At 42.4% G+C, this 23,518-nt stretch overlaps 1 protein-coding gene across 3 annotated transcripts in view; it reads right to left on the bottom strand.

Moving 5' to 3' along the window:
- The window catches only part of klf12b (Kruppel like factor 12b), a 35,067-nt gene extending 13,259 nt beyond the window's left edge, over positions 1-21,808 (bottom strand). Inside the window, exons 1-4 of one of the 3 annotated variants that reach the window (XM_079563544.1) lie at positions 21,658-21,686; positions 21,431-21,520; positions 8,757-8,839; positions 2,383-2,893 (exon numbers count right to left, since the gene is read on the bottom strand). In XM_079563544.1, the coding sequence (XP_079419670.1) occupies positions 2,383-2,893; positions 8,757-8,822 (577 nt within the window). In that variant the 5' untranslated portion in view covers positions 8,823-8,839; positions 21,431-21,520; positions 21,658-21,686. Of the gene's footprint in view, positions 1-2,382; positions 2,894-8,756; positions 8,840-21,430; positions 21,600-21,657 lie in introns of those variants that run through there. The other 2 variants (XM_079563545.1, XM_079563543.1) reach the window with 2 other exon arrangements.
- Between the last annotated feature and the right edge of the window lie 1,710 nt (positions 21,809-23,518).

Below are 23,518 nucleotides of genomic sequence, written 5' to 3'. Positions count from 1 at the left end.
GTAGGTTTTCTTTGGCTTATTTTCATGTTGCAAGTGGTCATTGCCTAGACAGAATACATCCTTGACAATGAAAATTATATAGATAGCGAGCTGACATTTAGTTAACTGTAATATTACTTACAGTTTCATATCTTGCTACATACACAGTACATGAAGAAACATAGTAACAATGGGAGTCCACAAGACAGCTTCTTCTTTTTTCTTTTTTTTTTTGCTTTTCAACAAAAAAAAATGACCGTCTTATTGGTGTTCAAATTGCAAAAAAGTATGTACGTCCCTAAATCAAATGAACAGAAACATCCAAATATTTTTTGACTTCATATTCCTCAGCACCTGTGGAGTTTTCAAGCAACTCTATACTCCAGAGTGTTTGACATCCCTGTTCCCCACTGCCCTTTCCACACAAATTGTGGTCATAATGGGCCGTAATAAGGGGCTAGTGGTATGGGAGCAGACACTGTGCCATTACTGGGGGGCACGCCAGAATAATGCCGTAACACTGCCGGAGGCGCCTTTAAAAGGTTTCTAACAGTTGATTTAGACTAAGAAGTGCAGAGTGGTCACTGGCTCGCCTACCCTTCTGAAAACCTGTAATTAGTCAGAAATGCATCGTGTGTCGGAGGGGGTATTTTGAGCGAGGGACACAAAGGAGGAGTGCTGAAGAGGTGGGCAGAGCACCGGATTTCTTTCTTTCTCTCTCCTGTTGTTTCCAGTCAAGCCCTGTTTCCATGGCAACCTGCTGCTGGCGGAGACAGGGAGACAGTGGTGAAAAGCAGGGTGCCCAACCTGAGTGCGCCCATGTGCTCGTACGGCCAAGTGTGTGTGTGTGTGTATGTGTGTGTGCGCTCAAGTGGGATTTTGTATCTATAATGAAAGCTTCGATGTGGCAGACGCGCATCACTGCACAGAGTATTCATGGAGTCAAACAAGGTAAATCTCACTTTTTTTTTTCAAAGTTTAGTCCAAGTGATTTCTACAAGTGAGGTGGCATCAGCTTGAAATTGCAGCTCCTTGATCCGTACAATCTTTTCATTGTTCAAACACCCGCCATTTCTCCAGACAATTTGTTGTGGAAAAGCTTTTGTTTTTATCTTCTTCATTTTTTGATCGATTTTATGTTATATATCATCATCAGAAACATTCCTGGATCTGCTGAATTACTCAAGACTGAATGAGACAAGAAATGTCATTAGTTTCTTATTAGTTGCCAACCCAGAAATTCTATTTTGTTTCATACGTTAAAAAATCAAATAAAACAAACAAACAAATATAAAACACACTCGCGGGTGAAGCTGATTAAAAATGTTATGACACTTGAGAGAACCATTACCGAACTCTTCACTTCACTGTGACGCAGGTTAGATTGAGGAAGATGAATCACATCTAAAGAAATTACACAACTTTCGGCAAAAGGCTGACATCATGTATTGTGGGAGAATATTAAAACTATTATTTTGGATTTGTAGGAGAGCAGAGGGTTCATTAGTGCCACCATAACTATAAATTGTTAGATGTTGTGTTTGTGTCATGGTTGCTATCTAATTAAAAGTCACAGTGTCCACCACACCCAGCGTTTAACATCCACTTGACTTCCTTTGTGCTGGGTGCCTTCGGTTCTGGGCAGAGCAGATATTGGGCTGTATCTTTCATGTGTTTGTGCAAGTGCAGCACGCCTTCACTATCCATCCACACCCTCTTATGAAAGTCTTGTTTTTCCTGTCCTCCTTTCCTGTGCTCTCGTTGGGAGCTGGAGGATTGCAACGCCCATCTCCCAGGACCACCCCACCCATGTTGTCCACCCAAGTGTCTGTCTGAACGCACAGTCTGTTCTAATTACACATTTATTTGTTTGGTCAAACATACAGTGCAGCACAGAGCGGAATGGAGAAGTAACTGTGTGGACTTGTGTCTATGCAGCAGGGTGGGGCAATATGCAACCTCTTTTACCACATGCTCACGGTACACAGTTTGACACAGACACCTACTGTAGGGTCACTCCCAGTGGTTGGCAATAAAAACCACACCCAGAGAAAAGTAAGAACATTAGTCTAAGCAAATAGCTTTTAAGTTCACAGAAAAGAATAACTTGTTGAACTGTTAGTCACAGGTAAAAAAAAACAAAAAAACAAAACAGCTTATAGACATTCTGTCTCCAGTGTAATTATTCCATGCAACAATAGAATGCTGTCTCCATTGGCCCTTTTTCTATGAAGCAGGTTCTACTTTCTCTCATAAAACACACTTCACGGTAAATAGGTACCTTAATGTCAGGCGCCTCAATTCTATTCTTTTTTTTGATTACATAATATACTTAGCATGCTTTAAATGAACCTCAGTGTAGGCAATAACAATATGCAACACATGCACGAATCCCACTCTCACCTTTGCCCTTGCTCTTGGCCTCATCGAGCAGAGGTAGCATGATGGCGTTGTTGAGGCTGGAGGGTGATCGAACAGCAGTGGTGTACATGAGGGGGAGCGACTGGACCACAACCGGGATGCGGTGCACATGGCTGGCCAGCTTCCCTGCTCCCTGCAGGCTCAGAGGGCTGGACGGAGGCGGCGGCACAGAGTGCAGGATGTGCAAATATGGCTGACCTCTGACCCCAGCGCCAGGGGCGACCAACGGGCCAGGAGAGAGCACCGAGGAGGCCGAGGTGATGACTGACGGTGAGGAAGAGGAAGATGAAGATGAGGGAGAGAAGGCCGACCTGAGGGGTGAGGAGGAGCTGATGGAGGAGGATGGACGAGGTTTGTTTATGGATAGATCCACGGGCTCCGTCTGAGTGTGGAAGTGTAGCTCATGTGCCAGTAGATCCTCTGAGGGCTCAGCTTTAACTCTGCTCAGGAAGAAGGGGACTCCATCCATGGTAAAAGGGCGCACTTTGGGTGACTGTGGAAACACAAGGCAGACTTTATTCAATTACATTAAAATGCACATTTCCCAATTAAGTATCTCATATCATTCCACCTGTGCTTTGTCTATGCCCACAGACAATATTAGGAACAGTCGAGTGATAACACTCTCACACTTTCTTTCACTGTGGCGTGGGCTGCTCTACCACTCTCCTGTCTGTACTTTTCCTCCTGTTTTCCATCACTCCCACAGAAATGGCTGCAGCCCTGTCCATGTATCTCTTCTAAATCTCCTTTGTGACAGTGGAAAAACATCATATGGGCTCAATTTCCTGCATGTCTCTGTGTGTCTCTGCATGAAGAGCCTCCTTAGGCCGGCACTGGTGGCCTGCAGTATCCCTCGACACATCTTTCATTTAACACCAGGCAGACTGTAACATAACCACCCCATCTGTCTGTGCACTTTCAGGAACCTGTGTACTTGGAAAACACAATAGAGACCATAAACAACGTAGCACTCGTCTTCTATGAGTTTACCACAAAACAATACCGGGTAATCTTTCTTGATTAATGGAAATCAGAAAACATTCAAATTCTTGTTAGAAAAGTCATATTTAGTATTTGGATAATGTTTTGTTTAAAAGTAACATTTCTTCCCCCTTATGCAACACTGGCTAACTGAGAATCTGTGCTGAATTACTCTGAGTCAAGCCTATGCGCCTGTCTGTTTTTCATGTAGTAGCCGGAGCTATTTTTACTTCAGACTTGTATACTTGTATTTTCTCAGGCTACAGGACATGATATGACCTTGAGCATGAATAAAATAATCCTTATTGAGCTCAGGCTCTTTGGTTGCAAAACAAACCCAAACCAGTAAAACATGCCCTCACATGACCTCTTGGACTTTTTGGTCGGGTTCACTGCAAGGTTAGCAATGCTGGGGCGAGGTTCACGACATAATTCAATACCACCCAGCAAGTCTTTATACTATAGTTTCTTTCACAGAATCTACCGTGAAAGGATTTATTATTTGTTTATATTAAGTTGCATAATATACAGTGCTCTGAATTGAATCTCTTGAATTGCAGGCTATTCATACAGTCTCAGTTTGACATAACAGGTTTATTATGTGAATACAAAACTATATGAATACCACAAAATATCAATCTATTTACTTGAATAGAACTTGCAGTACTTTCTGAAACGACAGTATTGCTAGTAGTACCTGCAGCTTGAATCACAACACTAATTGCATGAGGTATGCGAGTGAATATATTGATGGTGGAGATTGGCAGCCCGATAGTCAGTACACTCAAGGTTATTGTGGCTTTATGCTTTACACTACACATAGAGGAGGTCAAGATTAACTTGTAATGTACTTCAGTAGAGTTTTTGAGGACTTACTTTACTTAAGTAGTATTTTTGGTTTAGAACTTTTTACTGTTGCTCCACTACATTGGAATATAATACTTTGTGCTTCACTTTAATTAGAAAAAGCCTCCAAAGTAAAAAGAAAATGTTGGCTTTTGTTATATTTTATACACCAAATAATGCCGTGTAGACGTACAGTCAAATGTCACTGACTCACAACAAGGAAGGAGGTTTGTCCTTGTGTCGTGAGGAATTCAGGCGCATTATTTGTTTTTGAAGCTGCAAAGTTTTTTTCACGACCCTTTTTTAACTGACTTGTACTCTTTACTTTGAACGCTTTAATATTGTCTACAGCAAAAACTTTAGTACTTTCACTTGTTAGAATTTGACTAAGCAATTTTCACTGGTGTTGCCGAAATATTTGACCAGTATTATGTGTACTTATTCTCAAGTAATGAAATGAAGTACTCTGACCACCACTGACTACACGGAGCCTTCCACTGGCGAGTATGGAACAAATGAATAATGAACAAAATGATTATATTTTTATGATCTTTATTTGGTCTATTATTATTATTATTATCATTATTATTATTATTATTATTATTACCACGAAACAATATTTAAATTTGAACCAAATGTTGTCACATCACGAGAGCGTAAAATCTTCTATCATTCGTTTTACTTTCTCAACTTACTGATCATTGTTTTTAATGTCAAAAGTCTTTGCCCCATGATTTTTATAACTCACCCTGGTGCACATGATGTTTGGAGGGGTGCATACTGTTAGATGTGTGATTGTCACACTCTGTCGGCAGCCGTATACAGCCCCCGGGCTTTGAACCCTCAGCTCCTCAGAGACTGATCGCACTGTTTTCAAAGTCTTGTCTTTCTCTGTAAGTACTCTTTGAGTGCGTCTGCTTGGCTACTTAAAGCTCTGCAGCGGAGTCAGTTTTTCCTTTACAAGTGAAATAGGAGATAAAGAAGAAACTAGGGAAAATAAACTTTTAAAGGCAAGGGTATGGTCTAAATCTATTTTGAGAGTGGGTCACAATACTGGGTCACAACAGGTCAAGTTATTGGATTGCAGTTTATCTTACCGCTAAAAGAATAATCACCTGACAACACTTTGTAACACAATTATTTGCAATTGAGGCAGACTATCGCGGACATACAAAAACATAAGACAACTTATGGCTGACGCTCATTCATAGACAGATACACTCATTCCTGCAATGGGAAAATTAGGCAAATCATTACAACCTACTATAAACTGTAATTCCCTTGCGGCTTCTCAAAATAACTGATAACAATTGTGTGGAAAGGTCAGAACAATGGCAGTACAGGAAAAATGAAAAACAGAAACTCATTTACATCTGGAGCCTTAGCCTGAGCCAGAACATCTCAACACGCAACTCAGATGGAAAACTTAACCACCCCCACTTTCGTTTTGACAGATACCAAAACACAGTCTCTCCGACCTAGACTAACGCATACACTAAAGATATGGTCTGCCTGCCTCTGTCCTCATGCCATTGTCTTTATTAGGGGATACTGGTGAGCCGGGCAGATTTTCCAGCCCCTTGCGGGTGAACTGTCTAACAAGGCGGTCCGTTTCCAGCAAGCCCTTGGCCCCCCGCCACCCAAATGAAGACCATATTTCTTCTTGAGCAGCCTAAACTGTCTGTCTGCAGTCTAAAGGCAGGGCTCAGTCAGGGCAGATTGGATCTCAGCGCAGTTCAAAGTATGTGGGCCGCGATGCTGACTTCCTGTGTGCGCCTGACACTGCTGCACATGTGGAGAAGGGCACAAATATTGGGTCACCGCTCACCACTAAATGCTGATACCCCGGGGAATGGGGCCCCACGGAACTAAATGAACCAACTAAACAAACTTGAGTAGACAATAACAAGTAGTCAGGTCGGTATTACAATTTTACTGTGATTTTACAATTTTATTTTAAAGGTGTATTATATAACTTTTTACATGAAAATAAAAGTTGATATTTGTGTATTTGACCTTGTACTGAACCAGCGGCTGTATGAGTGGTGAGCATGGCGCTTTTACTTTCCATCACAGTGGTCTCTAGGACGCTACAGGATCAATTATTTGGAAGGTTTTCACTGCTGACGGACCCTCTCACCAGAAAATCTACAAAACAATTGATCCTGGAGCATTGTAGAGACCCCCGTGATCAAAAGTAAAGGCGCCGTGCTGACCACTCATACAGCTGCTGGGCCACTACAAGGTCAAATACACACAAATATCGTCTTTTTTTATATATATAAAAAATTGCATAATGCACCTTTAAATTCAAGATTCAGTTTAGAATGAACATTTTACATACGTCCAGGGGCACTGACATTTGAGGAAAAGATCAAAATATATACTTTGAAACTAATAAAATATCTCATGTGCTTCAATTGTTTATAGAGGTCTGAACTACAGGGTTAGCTGGTTTTACACATACGATTTCCAGTGGAGACCGATTATTTTGTTGCTTTATGTTACCTATAATAGCACTATTTAGCCATGTAGATTCTTAGTCAGCAGAGGATGCCCCAGTTTGGTGACATCACTGGGATGTCACTATCCACATCTACATCTGGTTGCCGTGGCATGAGTAAGGTCCCAGGAGGGCTACTAGCATAAAGGTTTAGTTTTAACATAGATGATTAAAGCTATCCAAACTACAATAGTTTATTGTGCAAACCGGCCCTGGGAGTACTGTAAAATACTGTATCTTATTGAAGTTCTATGAACTTTTTTTATTTTGCTATATTGCAATCAAATATTGGGATATTATTATCATAAATATATCATAATTAGAAGTACACAAAAACAACAATAACAATAATTATAGCTATGACGCCCAGCCACTGATTATAGTTACACAATCCAAGATGACAAAACTGGGTGATTTAGGTGACCATGGCTGTTCTTCTTTCATGGCTTTGAAAAGTCATATTTCATCTTTATCAACAACAAGCAATAACACAATCCACCACAAGAGCTACAGAGATAAGCTGATGCGTTATCAGCAACTGGCACCTTTTCTCATCCATCATCCGCTAATACTCCTCTCAATACAAATCTCAACTCCTCTGCCACATAGCGCGCTCGCTGATGTAGAAGGGGGCAAGCAATTATTGATACATTATGAATGGAAATCGATGACAAAACTGAGCATTCGTTTATCATGATTACAAATATGAAGTGGCCCGCATCTACTGGAAACACAGCTGTGGCACAAAGCTGCTGTAACCTAGCAACGGCTCCTCCACAACAAGACCACTTTATTTCAAGGTATGTGTGAAAGGCAGAGTTTCAATGAGGGCCGTGCACAACCTGAGAGAGGTGAGGCCATTATCATCGAATGTGGGACTCGATGAGGGGAGCCAAATATTAAATCGCTGGATGGGGGGTTCGCACTTCAGGCTGTAAGGCTGTAGTATTTCATCCTAGCATTTGGCAAAGCAAATGTTTAAAATAAAGTATCAAAGTTTGTATATGCCATGAATACAGTTATTATCTATTTAAACCCAAAAGACATAAGTTCTAAGCTTCAATTTCATCGTTATTGCTTTTTACATTATACAGTATGAGTATAGTGCAAAATAAAAGGACATACGCAGAGTTCTGGATTGACTTATATTGCTAGTGTAGAAAAGAAAGAAGCTCTGCTGGCTGTTTGGGTCACACTGTAGTCTTGAAATGTGTTCATAATGGCACTAATGAGAGTATTATACATTTCAAGATTTCAGTCCCCAGCTCTATTCTAGGTTTGCTGCTTTAGTTGGGAAGTTAATTGTGCTGGGAGCAGTCAGTCTCTACCAACATATGGATAAACTTTGTGAAGTAATACCTTTACGCTGACATATTTTCTCTGTGTGTGTAATCTGAGTATGATTACAGCTGGTCTACGTCCAGCTGAGACGAAAATCAATGAAAATGAAAATAGGTGATGGGTCGTACAAAAGGAACAAAGTATGTGGCAATGCCGTTTGTGGTGGGATGTGACCCGTTTTAATTCCCTTCATGATCGGGAAGTGTTTAAAAACATGTCCAAAATAAAGTATGGACTTGAACCGAGAGTCACTATAGGGCATAGGAGGATACTGAGAACCACATAGACATAAACAGTTCGGCAGACAGCTCTAGAAGATTTAGTTTCTCATGTAACCCTCCTCCCTGGAGCGGTGACTTCATCGCCATCACCCCCCAGCCAATGTGGACTCTTTTCTGGCTTTGCCCCCCCCCCCCTTTTCCCCCCTGTACATTCCTGCTCCAGCTGTGTTTCTCCTTCCCGTGGTCTTGTCTTGCTATACTTACTACCATGCTCTCCGACCACTCCTCTTAGCCCCCTCACTCACTCTTTCTCTTTCTTTCTCTCTCCCTCTCTCTCTCTTCTGTTCACTTCCCTCAGCCTGGGAGTGATTATCTGCCCCTCTGCCAGAAGGGAAGGAGGAAAAGCTGAAAAGAAAAATAAAATCTGGGAGAATTGTCTGGAAAACAACTGGTCCTCTTACCCCTTGTTCCGATTCCAGGGGCTCGGATTTGACTCGGACTGCAGGCATACCGTCGAGCATTAACATCCTGTTGGTGAGGTGGCCTGCAAAGACACACACAAAGAAGGAGGTGGTTTTAGCGTGATTGTGCAATTTTTCCATTCACGTGTATAATTCTCAGCTAAACAATTTTAATAGAGGCAAATTTGTCCATTAGAGGCTGGCACACACAAAAAAGAAGTGGACACACTGTGAAAAAATCTAGTCACAGCCCAGCATGACCCCCCTCTCCTTTACATAATAAAGATTTCCAATTGTGGAGTGGGCTGCCGCAGAGCTAATAACACTTAAGACTTTAAATGAATACAAATACTCTCGCTCATATACAGTACAAGCACTCAGCTGGGATAACAGCAGTTAGCTTCCTCTTTAAGCAACAGCGGTTAATGGTTACTTGAATGTAAGCGTATGCAAGAGCACAAAAAAACTTTACAAACTAATCCATGGTTTCCAGCCCGAGGAGCGCTTGGGCTGCGTTGATGGGGAAGGCAGCTCTGCGGCTTTAAGAAGGATGCTCGAAGGAAGCCAATGACAACAATGCATGTTCCTTATCCTCCGCGGTGGGCAGCCTGAGGTCACCCCACATATTATTAAGATGAGAAATACATATGCAATCATGTGTAAAAGTAAAAGGCATCGGGCTAAAAACAGCGATTCAAATGAAAATTGGCCATGTGTCGCGAGGCAAAGAGGTTGTTGAGGGGAAATGAAATACTGTACTATAAGATCATTTCTGAATAATCAATCTACGTAATGCATGAAAGCCGTGAGGTGTAGTTTAAGAAAGGGCAGAACTATCTTAAATCTCAATTCAATAATTTGATACTTCACTACATGACTATACCTCTCTCCAACACCGACAATCTGTTAAAGTATCACACAATCCATAGAGAATAAAATAAAATGTCCAAAAACTACAGTACAAGATGCTGTTCATTTCCAAAGCCTGCTCCTGGTTGGTGAGTATGGAGCGGAGGCAGAACATTCCCCCTCCCCATATCTGGCCTCTCAGGTCTAAGTCCCTCAGGTACCCAGAGCTGTGCTGCTATTGTATTGTTGTCCAGGATGTCCTTCGGCTTTAGGTCTTGGTAGGCCCAGATAGTGTTGCCATAGTAACGGCTGGGCGGGCGGGTGGAGCTGCAGCCTCAGTCCAGCCTCGAGCCATGTGTGAGAAGAGGAGAAGAAGAGATGGGAAGCACAAAGTCTGCTGTATTTTCTGCAGAATGACCAATATTTGGACAACAGAATCATTGAAAATATATCATGCTGTATGGACATTTGTGATAAGTTTTCCAATTGTAACTATTTCACACAGAAACAGGTGAATATTTCAGATGTTTGAACACCTCCAGCCTGCATGCACTTTCTGTCCAGTTAATCCAGTGGTTTGTGAACACTTTCTAATGAACTGGCCTCCAGCAAGCTATTCATAGGAAATCAATGGTGAGTGCATAGCTCTGCTTGTGGCAGCAATGGCCCACGAGCAGCGAAAAAGACCTAACACTGAGTAATGACTGAAGCAGGTTCACACAGGGGAGGTCACAGCAAATACTTACTGTCCAAAAACACAGAAAACTGCTCCTTTTAAAAGCAAAGCACCGAGTACCATTTACAGTTTGTGACCCAGAGATACAAGTGTGACCAAAGATTAGGTTTGAACTGAAGAGGTAATAAAACAGTGGGCTTTCAATCTCTAAATTTGGTGTGCTGGCAGCAAGCGCGGACACCCAGTAGTGCGCTGTCCATCAGCAGTGAGGCTCCGTGTGTGGGAGATGGAGCGAGGGTGGGGGCTGGAGGGAAACAGGCTAGATTAAGATCACCTTTCCATTTGCTGCTCTCTGAAATGAAATGGCCATCCCAGGTGTGTGGGGGAGTTCGACGCACAGAGAGGAGAGCACTGGAGTGTTGAGGCATCTCATTTCCCTCTCATCCGCCCTACGGTCTCCGCCAAAATCCCCACAACTAATTGTACAAGATGCAACTTGGAGCTGAAGCTGGTGGTTTTATGTCTCCTCAGCGTCTGCTTTTTACAACTGAGTTATGACCTTACACACATATCACACAGGGATGACCTCTGTAGCACAATCAGCTGTTTCTGTGATGGCTTTCCTCTCTGCTCTGATGAAGGAGAGTGAGAGGAAGGATGAGGTCTGGCAATAGTGACACCGAATCAGTTGGATGCCAGACCTCTGAAAAAGCACAATGATGACCTCCTTTGTGTTAACCACATTTCATTAACCATGCATTGTGTTGGAAAAGACATTACAAATCCACTTAATAGATTGTCATGCAAGTTATTATAGTCATTGTTTAAGTGGTTTTCTCCTCACAACAACCATGATGCATAAAGCTCCCCATACATAATTAGCCTTGGGACTAGATATTGTACATGTCCTACTGTACATTAAGGCTCAAATGGTTTGGGGAGACACACTTGATGAGGGAAAGTGCCATAAGAATCTACTTCTACAGTACATGTTCTGATTTCTGTGATTTTCTTATTCTCTTTTTCTTAGTAAATTCCCTTGCAGTTCTACGCACACACACAAATACTACACACTCTCTGACAGACGGGCCCCACCAATGCTTTGTTCCCATGTCGAACGCCCAGAGCTACTGGGTGCATCTGTGTCACAGAGGCTGGACCCGCTGCCACGAACTGAGATGAAAAAGTGCACAGAGGAGAAGGGTGTGTGGGGTGGGGTGAATTATGGGAGATGCAGGAGGCGGGATTACGGAAGCTAATAGCAGGAGCAGCGGGCTGATGGGGCTTGGACAGGGACTCACTGGCAGGAGCAGTGGGTCTGGAAGCAGCAGAGGGGGGCTGGAGAGGCTGAGAAGGGGGAAGGGTGTTTAGTGCAGGGGAGGGTGGGAGTCAGAGAGGGTACCGAGGGGATATGGATCGGAGCCAAGATTCGGTCGAGCGCAAAGCACACGGTGCAAGAATGCCAACAGACCCCTCACACCCCGAGCAGGAGCAGAGCAGAGGCGGGAGAGAGCAAGGGAATGGCAAATAACAGGACACATGTTTATGCATGAGAAAAGTTATTTATAGAGTGCAAAGTCGGAATACAGTAGAAGTTAGTGGAATTACCCTATAGTGCTTCCTGTGTATTGTGAACCACTGCCCCCACCGCTGAAACTGACTTCCCTTTTCTGTACCCCTGGACGCCCCAGCGTGACACATTGGCCCGATAACCAGCCTACAACTGCTTACTAACACACTCACTCCTCAACTTGCACTTTAGAGAAGGCCGAAGACTGTCAACAAGCAGCACGGAGCTGTTGATTTAATGGATACAAAGAGATGTGGCGAATTATAAAAACATGTACACTTGAATACCGGTGGTGAAATCACTCAAGATATTTTTAACCTCAGTAAACGTCATGTCAATCTGTGTATGGCCATGACCTCATTGCGTTGGCTCCATTATGTGTTTGAGCCATTTAAGTGTTATTCTGTATAAGAACATTTGAGCCTGTGCCTAAATTGCTGAAAGCAGAGGTAAGCAATTGAACTGCAGCCTTTTTACTACTTAACCTCAGCTGAAAAAACACCAGCAACAATATACATTTAACGCCTGTACTGCTATTTTACAGCGAATCTGCAATTTGCTTGACAAGGCAGCTGCCCTTTACATCAAGCCTGCAGGGCTCTCTCCAAATGACTCTGTATTGAACTGTATTTTTCTTTGACCAGGGTAAAGCATGTTCTCTCTTTCATTGGACCTCTGGACGGACTCACTTGGACACAGCATTTTGTCGAATACATCCTGGCAGCGTGTGAATGGCCTCAGAATTTCCATTTCATAAACTGTATTTTCCTTGGCAGGGTTAGCGAGCAAAGTCATTCGGATGCTACTGGGACATTTTTTTGAACGGTGCTCCAGAGAGTGCTGCTACTTTCCTGCTAATAGAAGCGTGGACGGCCAAAGCCCAGACAGCCACAATGGCACCCAACCATGGTTTATGTTCATGTCCTTAAAAGAGAGAGGGAGACAGAGAAAAGTTCCCCCGCAGGTTAAATATCCCTTAGAGATGCTCTTAACTGATGCACTTTACCTCAAAACAGCGTGCTACCTTCTTCAGTGATTAGATTAGGTCCACTGGGGAAGAACTCTGCTCCCCTCCGAACTGTTACCTCTATGCACAATATGAGAAATAACAGCATCTTTTTTTTCATCCAATTGTGTCAAAACGATGCTTAAAAAAAGATCTTGAGTTGTGCCTGAATGTGTGTGATAACTTTATAGACATTTTGTAACACCGCAATCAGTATTTGTATTTGCGTATTGTGTAGAGAGGCCCGATCAGAGACAGGAGTTCATGCTGACTGGATCATGCCTGATAAATGAACACATAGACACATAAAAACATAAACACATTTTAAAAATGGATTTCAGTCAGATGGATAACCTGAGTGAAGTTGCGATATTGTGACTTTTAAAATAACTAAAACTGAGATGTACAGCTCTACCTGTACCTTTTTATTCTCTCTAGTTTTAGTAAAAATATCTAAATCTGATTTTACAACAAGTGCCATTGTGATTCATGCATGTTCAAGCGTCGTCAAGTCTACAGCGTATGAACTGTAAATTTATACAAGAATCAGGGGCATTTCAGAGATCGCTTGTAGAGGTCGAGGCCGCCTTTTCAGTTTGATAATCACAACCAAATAAAAATGTTGCATTTTAAATTCAGATTCGATAATGCCAGTGTCAGTGGGTCAAATACTATAAGGCAATATTTCATTGCAATGGCCTAGCAAGCAATTTTATTAGTTTGTAGAACTCAGCATGACATTGATATGAATGTTATAAAGAGGTCAAACTCCCCAGGGGGACTCAGGTAATGGGCACAAATGTAATGAGTGTGAACATAAGACTTGAAAGAGAGCTCCTGATCATGTATATAAAATAAGATGAGTGATAAAATAAAGGATTTTGGTGATAAAGTAGCAGAATGTGTTGAGATTTTAAGACATTACAGGCTAAATAATAGCGGTAACTTTCAGGCAGAATGATCGATCTAACATACAGATAATCTACAGCAGCATGCACTTTCACATCCATTTATAACACACACAAGGCACATTATTTCAACTGATAAAATTCATTTAAAAATATGCCACATCATAAAAGTAGTATAGCTAGTAATTTAGAATCAGATATTCTTAAAAGTTACAAATGAGTGTAGCAAATGCATTCAAACCTAGGACACACAAGTTCCAATATTCTAGTGAACTGTCCTTGGGTCCTTGCTATTTCTGCCGAGGCCGGACAGGGGGATCCTGTGTCAGTGCTGTAATCCTGTCGGGATGAGGGGGATGAGGTAGCAGGATGTAGCATGAGTCCACTCACTGTCTGTGCTATAATACTGGAGCGCACAAGGCCTTCCACAAAACCAGAGGCTATCTGTTTGAGCACCACATATTTGCTTTACTGTTGTATGTTGTAATACATTGACAAATTGCAGCTTTTGCTTTGTTTGTAATTTACTAACACTTTACTACGAGCCCTGTGCAAAAATAAGAAGCCCTTTACCGTGGGAGGAAACTTGAAATGAAGAGTTTGTGGCTGTCTGGGTTGTCTGTGTCTCTTTCCGAGTGTCACATAAGCGAACTTCCTGCTCTGTTTGCCGTCTGCCTGTGAAACAGCACGCACACATACATTGCACACCCTATGACCTCCACTTGCGCCCACGTTGGACGATATTTATCGCATGCTAGCTATGTGTCCTGGTTTCACATCACAGTCGTCTGTAGATGGCCATTCATAATCCTGCGCGCACACACCTGCAGCACACAGCAGAGAACACAGCAGCTTCCTCCTCCACAATGCGCCGGGGAGAGGTAAACACAGGAGTCTGACATCCTCTTGCATCATGGGCCTCAAATGCAGCAGAGAAACAGCTAAACAAGCTGTGACTGTGACAGCTCCAAAGTGAGGTGGCAGAACTCAGCTTCCACCGAGGAGTCAAAGCAATTTGCCACACTGCTCTAGACACCTCCTTTTCCAGTCAAGAACATTTTGATGAAATTTTGAGAAAGAATTAAATATCCCGTCTAAACAGGGATATAATTGCTGTTGCTGGCAATAAAGACCATTTTAGCTCTTTGCACAAGAAATAGAATTGTGAGAAAGTTCATTGGATATTTCAAAACTTTAGCACATATTCGTTACTGTTACTAAGTAGCTTTATCCAGGGTGGTCACTGGTATAAAGAATACACTGACTTGTGACCCTCTATAGATAGCTGTGATGACTGTGTAATATTAGTTATAGGTAAGTGGTATTAATACAATTGTGTGATTTTCTTATTTCCTCATTGTGTACAGTAATATACTCTACATGTTTCAAATGTAAAAGTCCTGAGTTTGAAAGTGAACTTATGGACAATGTATTATTTGGTTTTGATTCACCGTGGTCATGTGACTTAATGGACTAGCTTTGGAAACGCATGCACACTTGAGTAAATGCAGTGGGGTCAGTGGCTGTGCATCTAAAATAGCCTCTGACACAAAAACCTTGCTTGTACCAAGAGGTGGGGGTGGGGCCAGTCACACAAAACTAGGATAACCATGTGGAGATGTTGGCACTGCTTTATGAAAGAATACGGCTAAGATTTGGCAGGTCTTTGTAAGGGAGATTTAATTTGCCCAATATGTGGGTTGTTTAGACCAGTGTTTATGTAAGTTCCTTGTCCTTATCACCATGACCTGTACATAATTCTACAGCAAGCTTAAGAACCTAAGTAGTAAGTAAATAATAACAAATGCATAGTGGCATTCTTTAATATTGTCTTATGTGGTAGGTATGAGGCATTTTATGTGTGATAAGGATATACATTTAATACTAAAAATTAAAAGAGATGACAGAGTTACGCGCGTTTCTGATTGGATCATGTTTAGAAACACTCCACTCTCATCATTTGCCTCAACAGAGGGGAATAATACACGCTAACCTGCATCCCACCACCACCATCAACAACCACCCACCTCCTCTCAATCTCTTCTGCCTCCCTCTGGGATCCACAATACTTCCCCAGCCTAATGGGGGATTCTTTGAGTAGGCTCCTGCTTTTTATCCCCCCTGGGCTCCGAGATGTGTCTATATATGTGTGCGCTTGTTTTCTAACATGACTGTCTCAATGTGCGCGTGTGAACAATCCATCCCCCTCCCCAACATATGCACTTTGTCCATGCTATTTACAAAAGCTTGTCTGCATCAGGGCACACGCACTCAAAAACCGACCTAGATGTTTTTACAATGCAGACATGTAGAGGCTCCCGCGCTACTGACTCATCTTCAGGCCTACTGTAAACCGTATGAAAAATACCAACTATTTTTCTCACTATCTCTTACACTTCACACAAAGACATACAGGCTGGCACTTAACCAACCGCACATTCATTTCCTTAAGTGTGTTACTGAAGCTATTGATGCAGTGTTGTACCCCACATGACCTTACTGTATGCTGCTGACACAACCATATCTAAGTATATAGCTTATGGAAAATGAGAGAGAACCAAAACATGCCGACACAGTGACACTTCCAAGTGCCTGCCTGGTTATATTCATGTGGATTTTTCCCTTGGTTTGACCCATTCCAGTTCTCCATTGCCACTTAATAAAAACCAGCAGCTGTGTTTACCTCCATCTACCCCTGCCCTCTCTTTGATTAGTTTTCTTCCTGGCTGTGTTACTTCATGTTGAGCCATGCTGATATCTACTGTAGCCAGCTATTAGGGGAGTCTTTATGGGCCATAGCATGATGCACTATTTGATTGTGTTCAAGCCAAAGAACGGAAAAGGGCCACAGGCTCCCAGATTAGTGCCACATGTTGTTTGTATAAGTGACTCACTAAATATTTGACCGACAACATCAGTAGAGTAGAAGTGTAGTTTAGGCTTTTCCACAATGACTGGAGCTCGTATTCCTATGCACTGTTATAGACAGCGAAAGTATTGAATAATAGTTCAGTGTTGACTTACAGGGGTCCTGTGTTTGGCCTCTGGTCAGAGTCCAGTCTTTAGGTTTGGAGTTGGAGTTAGCTTGTTCTTGTTCTGTCCATGTATTTTAATTCACAAATAAACCGACTAAACAGACTCTCCAAATTCGCCGACAACATATTGAAGCATAACATAAAGCACAGTAGTCTGCAACTGCTGAAATGACTGCAACAACTGGTCTGAAAAAATAGATGGATCCATCTCCAAAGCAAACCGCTTCCAGAATAATTGAGGAGTTAATTTGTTGATGAACTGGCTGGTTTCACACAAAAGAACCTGTGCGCTACATTTCGTCAATCGCAATAAAAATATCACGGACAAAAGTAATAAGGTAAAAAAAAAAGAGAGAAATATATACTCCTTTTATGGAAGCTTGATCAGAGTCTAGAGGCTAGCTCTTGTGAATGAGTCACTTCCAGTAAGCACTGACTGAAACCTCTAGAGATGTTTCAAAAAGCAGACTTTGTGAACATCATGGTTTGCAACTTTTTTTTCATTTTTTTTTCATCTGTTATAAGTGCTTTCATCAACATAAACATATAGAATTTCACCTTCTGTTTGACAGCAATAAAACTTTGATTTACAGCGGAGTTTGGATCAGTATTCCGACTATCCACCGGTGATTGCACAATATTTTCCATATTCTCTCTCACTCCATGTCTCTCTCCTTCTCAGTCACAAAAACACACACACCAGCACAGCATGTCCGCCCTTTACTCAAACTTGACAAACAAACATGGGTTGGACACTGGGGTTGAAGGTTGAATCTATAGCCAAAATCACTAGAGGAGGGAACATTTTGTGATCTGCTGATAAGATGGCACAAGGAGAAAATTTAATTAATTGTCCGTACGAAATGTATACTTTTGCCCATTTTTACCAACCATTCGTGTCCATTAAAATATGTGTATGGTCTTGACACATCATACAAAGGGCACCTACCAAATACTATATACAAATTCTACAACACACACAAAATATGCCCCATCTCTTTCATTTACATTAGCCGTTTGACAGTGGCTAACACTTGGGGATCTAAATGAATCTAACCTTCTAGAGCACTGCGGCCTACAATCAATGACCATACACTGCATAACACCCACGGGGATCAATGATACAGCACTCAGTCAATATGCCAGCAGTTAACCCAGCTGATTAGAGCCAATACTAAGAATTTCACATCACGCTGAAAAAGACAGTGCCCCTACATGCTTCTGAAATGCACATACTGTAGCAAAGAGTAGCACTTCCTCCTGAAAGACTCACTCCGTCAACGCGGGCCCAATTTGTTCATGTGATGTGTAGCGGACAGATGATGCCTTTCGACGGGGAATCCTGCGTGGCAATTAATTGTCCTGTGGAGTGCGCGTGTTGATGGACAGATAGAGTGTGTCCGCCTGTGATTGGCTTTTTAATTGAGTCCCCCCACCTGCACTGATCACTATCATAAGCCCTTGGACTGTCTCATGGGGAGCGCGGGGTGACCGGCTGAAGGAATTCTGGGAAAGCTTGATGCCAATGAGAAAAGGACAACAAAAAGGAAAAAGGTGGATCATCATCATGGTTGCAAAATGATTAGGGATGGCCGATATATCGGCGCCGCCGATATTATCGGCCGATATTTGTCCTTTTTTCCCATATCGGTATCGGTCCGATATGGGAAAATATCGGCCGATATTTTTTTTTTCTTTGAATTATTTACTACACCGTAATGTCATAGCGCACCTGAAAGCAGCAGCAGTGTAGACGGGCTGCACTGACCTGACTGGGGCAACAATTTATTCAAATTATCTCAAATAAACAGTGGCTCCTAAAAATAAAGAACCTCCAGCATAAATTCACACGTCTCCAAAAGAAAGTATGTTTTTACTAAGTTTAAACAAAGTGGAGCGGACACTTGGACATCACAGAGATGCAGAGCCACAAGTTACTGCTGCAACAAACTGGACCAAAACTGCCTCCATGGACATAATTCTGAGTCAGGATTAACAGGAATCATTTTCTGATGGATTATTTGTCGCTACATCTGAGGTGAGTTTTGCAAAAGTTTCTCCGTCCTGACGCCAGATTTATAACTTTGTTTGTTAGCGCTAGCATAGCTGCTAACAGGCTAAAGGCTACAACACGTAAACATGACCTTTCTGTCATCATATAGGTCTAACTACAGTGATGGTAATGTCTGTATTGACGTTTACTCTGCCCACCTTTGTCATGTTAATGACCCGTGAAAACGAGGCGTTGTGTCATGTCGCATTTTCGCGCATATTTAATTAGACGCATTTGCGATCGTTAGCGCATTTATCATAGAAAACAATGCAGTTCAAAGCTCATGCTAAACTTGTAAATCTACTGTTTGCTTTTTGCCAGCTCTAAACCAACTCTAAATCTTCAGTCTGGCCTCATAAGTTCATATAAGGTGCTGTTAAAGTGACATTATGATATTTCCAACTCCAAAGCTTCATACAGAGCTGTGTGTCCTTTATCAGATTTGTTTAAAGTTAAAACATGTAGATTAAACAACATGGTAGGCTACATATTTTAATAAAAAATGCAATAAATAGTAGCCTAGCATATTCCCAGTGTCAGTGTTTCCCATTAATAGAGGACATGGGTGAAAGTATAATAATAAGTAGGTCTGAGTAAATATTTAGCCAAAAACAAAATGACATTTCACTCCAACATTGCATTTGGTCTTTTTAATATTTTTCTAATAAAAAGGATTGTTTCATCCTGGTGTGTGAGATGTGTCCCATGCATAAGCATAAGACATTCCAATAATGGAACAATTTACAAACTTTACCACATTTGAGTAAGCCTTTCTATTGATTTTTAACGTTGAAATAAATATCGGCAAATATCGGATATCGGCCACACCAGTGAGGCAAATATCGGATATCGGTATCGGCAGAAAATTTTCATATCGGACCATCCCTAAAAATGATCAACAATGCAATGTGTGTATAAAGCATATCAAGTTAAAACAGGGTAAATGCTACTCTCACTGTTGTTCCTTCAGTATTGATGTTATTACTGGTGTGTATTGTTGTTCGCATGCACTACTACACAAACCTCTCGACATTTGCGGTTAGGTCATGTAGCCTGTACACGAGAGGGCTCTTTTGTTCAAAAGCTTTAAGTAAGACTTTAAATGGACCCTAATCTCACTGCCTAAACATCCCAGAGCTGCGTGGGGTCTCATCTGTACTCTAGTCTGTGCCCCGCCTCCTTGACTATTTTTTTTAACTTTTTTTTGGGTCGTCCCCCCCTGATCGCGGCCCCTTAAATCCACACACATATATATGAACACCCCATGGCGGTCACAGCTAAAAGCAAGACAGGGCCTCTCCATAACGCAAGGGCGAAAGTCACACAGGTCAGTGCTCAGTTTCCACATCAAACCGGGGGAGTCTCATCCCCTCTGCCCCCTTTCTCCCTCCCCCCCACCCCCCTTTCTCTGGCTGTACAAATGCCTTTGCTGTCAGCTCTGCCCTGGTCCCCTATAATTGAAAATAACAGCCAAGGGCCAGCCCCCGGCCACTCTGCACCGGCCTGGTGGCTCTCTGCCTCCCTGACAGCCAGCCATCAATACCAATGACTATTACCCTGGAAGTGAGAGCGCTGCCGATGACATCCAAGACACCACCCCTGCAACACTCCCACTCACACCTCCCCCCCAGTGTCCTTCCTCCGCTACCCGAGCTCCTAATGTTTAACCCGTTGCTAACAGCCTCTGCTCTCGTGTTTTTGAAATACAAATTCTGAAAGACAGTCCAAAATGTGTGAAATCCGTGTGCACACAGTCACATTTATTTTGAGAACTTTTGCACATTTCATTTTTGTGCCTACAGGTTAGGTCTCAGTTTCATCTGTTGTTTGTCAATTTGTACACATACAATTCTCCAAAAAAAAACAAGACATCCTCGAGCAATTCTTGGCACTTGAATGACAGACCGTATGTCTAAGCTGAAAGATGGTCGGATTGCGCAATGGGAAGTGAGTCAATCTGTAATATTGATTGCCATATTATCACTGTGCGTTTACTGTCCGCATTTTCACGCCTATGGGGAGACAACAAGTCTGACACTCACCCCACCACAATGTCTGAGAGAAGTACAAAAACTCTTGTCAAGCAGAAAAGTTTTTTTTTTCCTGTGAGAAGTGCTGAGACTATGGTGCGAGCCTGTACACTGTTGAAGCTAGTCTCCAGAGTGACATATCCACAATCACAAGGACAGCATGTAAAACACTGCTGAAGAAAGATTGAGTGATTTTAAAGTTCTGGAGAATGGCGACTGGGCAGACAAATGCTTGCAAGTACAGAATGGCACCAATCCTATCAGATCTTCAGTATCTAATCAGTTTTAGGGGCATGACAGCTTGTGAACTTACTTTGTGAACACCGTACAGTCAGCAGTGTGCAGTGTGTTTCAAGTTTGCCCCTCCACAACAAACACAATGACATAGGTGATCTGAGTTGTCATCTACTTTGACACAGCAATGACAGCTGAACGAGGACAAGTGAAGACAAGCACAAAGCCCAGCGACGTGACAAATGAAGCACAGAGCAGGCAGCCCGCGCAGGAATGGGACGAGAGAGGAGCAGGAGCAAAGAAATGCACAGACCTTGTCAGAAGCTGTAGAGCCGTGGAGCGTGTTTTCCTTCCTACAGCTCTCTCTGTCTCCTCTCCTCCTCTGCCTCTTCTCGCCGCGTCTCTGTGTATTTGTGAGAGGGAGAGAGAGTGTGTGAGAGCGGCTCCCTCCCCTCCTGCCTCTCAGCTGCTCTGTTCAGGCAGTTCTCAGGAAATGAATGGGGAGCGCACAGAGAACTGTTGTACTTGCAAATGACTTACCCCGAGTCACATGATCCGCCAAATGTAGGGTGGGCCGGTGGGTGGAGGCTTCAGAAGCAACGGGAAGACAATATACTCTAAGCTTTAACAGCATGCATCGAATTACACGGGGCCCCGCCGGGGAGGTTTTCCGACGAGTCCGCACTTTGAGCTACAGCGAGCGCACTGTGGCAGCTCTGCACAGCGGAGCGCGGCGCACGGGGCGCATTGTCACCTCCCAGTTTTAAGGGACGATCTAAGGTGCGCGCATGGAGAGCCCTGCATATAGACATGTAAGTGGTCTAGTTGTCTAATTGTGATTCGTGGACATACTTATCCTAACTTGATTTTGTACAAAACAAGTTGACTGTAAAGTAAAAAAAAAACATATAGCATTCCGTCTACACAATATTGCACACAACTATAGGGTTAGAAAATGTGATGCCCTTGTAAGCATCAGTTTTTCGGGCCTCAAGCTTAGATACCGACCTGACTGACCACAACTACAATATTAAATAAAGATGGCTGCAATACCTAACGTCTATACTGGCTTAAGGAACTTAAATCTTGGAAAAACTTCGTCACGAGTAAACGGTCATTTCAATTTCCCGCCCATGTGTCCTCCAGGGATATCAATTATGCGAGGGAAGTCCAATTTGTATTGTTGGTGAAGCAAGTGAACGACTTTCACAATACACGTGGTCATGTGGCGGGTCAGTCAAACTTTACGGGGAAGGCTGATAGGTAAGATCAGACCTAGAAGATATTACCAGGCTACATCTACATATAGCCTATGATTCAGTAACTTTATTATGGCAAGACATAATAAAATTATATAATAATATTGACTATAATTGAGTTTTGACAAATTATAGCTGGATGAGAATGTATGCCAGCTAAATCTAAAAATGAGCATATTTTTCATGGCTTGTGCAACACAATGCATCCAAGTAAAGTCACAGTTAAATGTTAAACTGAATTGAACACAACCACTGGCAGCGCCACCTTTCCGTAATATAAAGGTAAATTTGCTAGTGACCCTAAGCCACACATTGCATTAAAATTTATCCCAGAGAAATAATCTGTATTTTCAGTACTATCTGCAGTGCTCTGTGTTTAGATTACTGATGCATGTGACATACTGTATCTGTTGTTCATAATAGTTTGGAGCCAGGCATATGAGGGCCACTGTTGGTTTGATACGTGCCTATACAGTAGCCTATATCTTATACCTAAAGCCCATTGTTGCTGGGCGACAGCCATGCACGACTAAACTGTACCGTATCTCACTTAGTTACATTCCACATTAATGACTGTTAACATATTGATACACGTAATGGCCTATTAGTGATCGAGCGTTTGAATCGCCACAGAACAAGTGATTTCAAAGGTATTGACTAATTAATAGGCGCTTTGACTGGCGTTGGGTGCATGATAGAACACCAATGTAATATCATCCGCGAGGCCTGCTGCTGATCCTCATAATGACATCCTGAGGAGCTCTTTGAGATGAGATCTTCGCCGTGTAAGTGGTGCCCCGGGAGTCCTGGCATGTGCTGAAGGGAGACAGGCACACAAACAGGCGCGATGATGATGAGGAGGTGGTGCTGAAGGCGGACGGGTGATAGAGGGTGGAAGAAGAGACAGAGAGGACATTTTTAGACGGTTTGTTGCAGGCTGTGCTTTATTTTATCTCGCGAAATTACTATTATTTTCCGACGCCAGTGTCCATATTGCAGGAAACACGTTGCCATTGCTGTGGTTGTATATGAAAAGAAATTATGCACCCAAAGAAAGCAGATCATGTAGATGCAGATGTATGGCTCAATTATTGATTTGATTTAGGTATAGGAATAAGTTTTTAATAGAGAAGTTATTTTAT

Source organism: Gobius niger (assembly GCF_951799975.1).
Source record: "Gobius niger genome assembly, chromosome: 9".
NCBI lineage: Eukaryota > Metazoa > Chordata > Actinopteri > Gobiiformes > Gobiidae > Gobius > Gobius niger.
The sequence above is the reverse complement of the archived record's forward strand: the minus strand, read 5'-3'. Positions and strand labels throughout refer to the sequence as shown.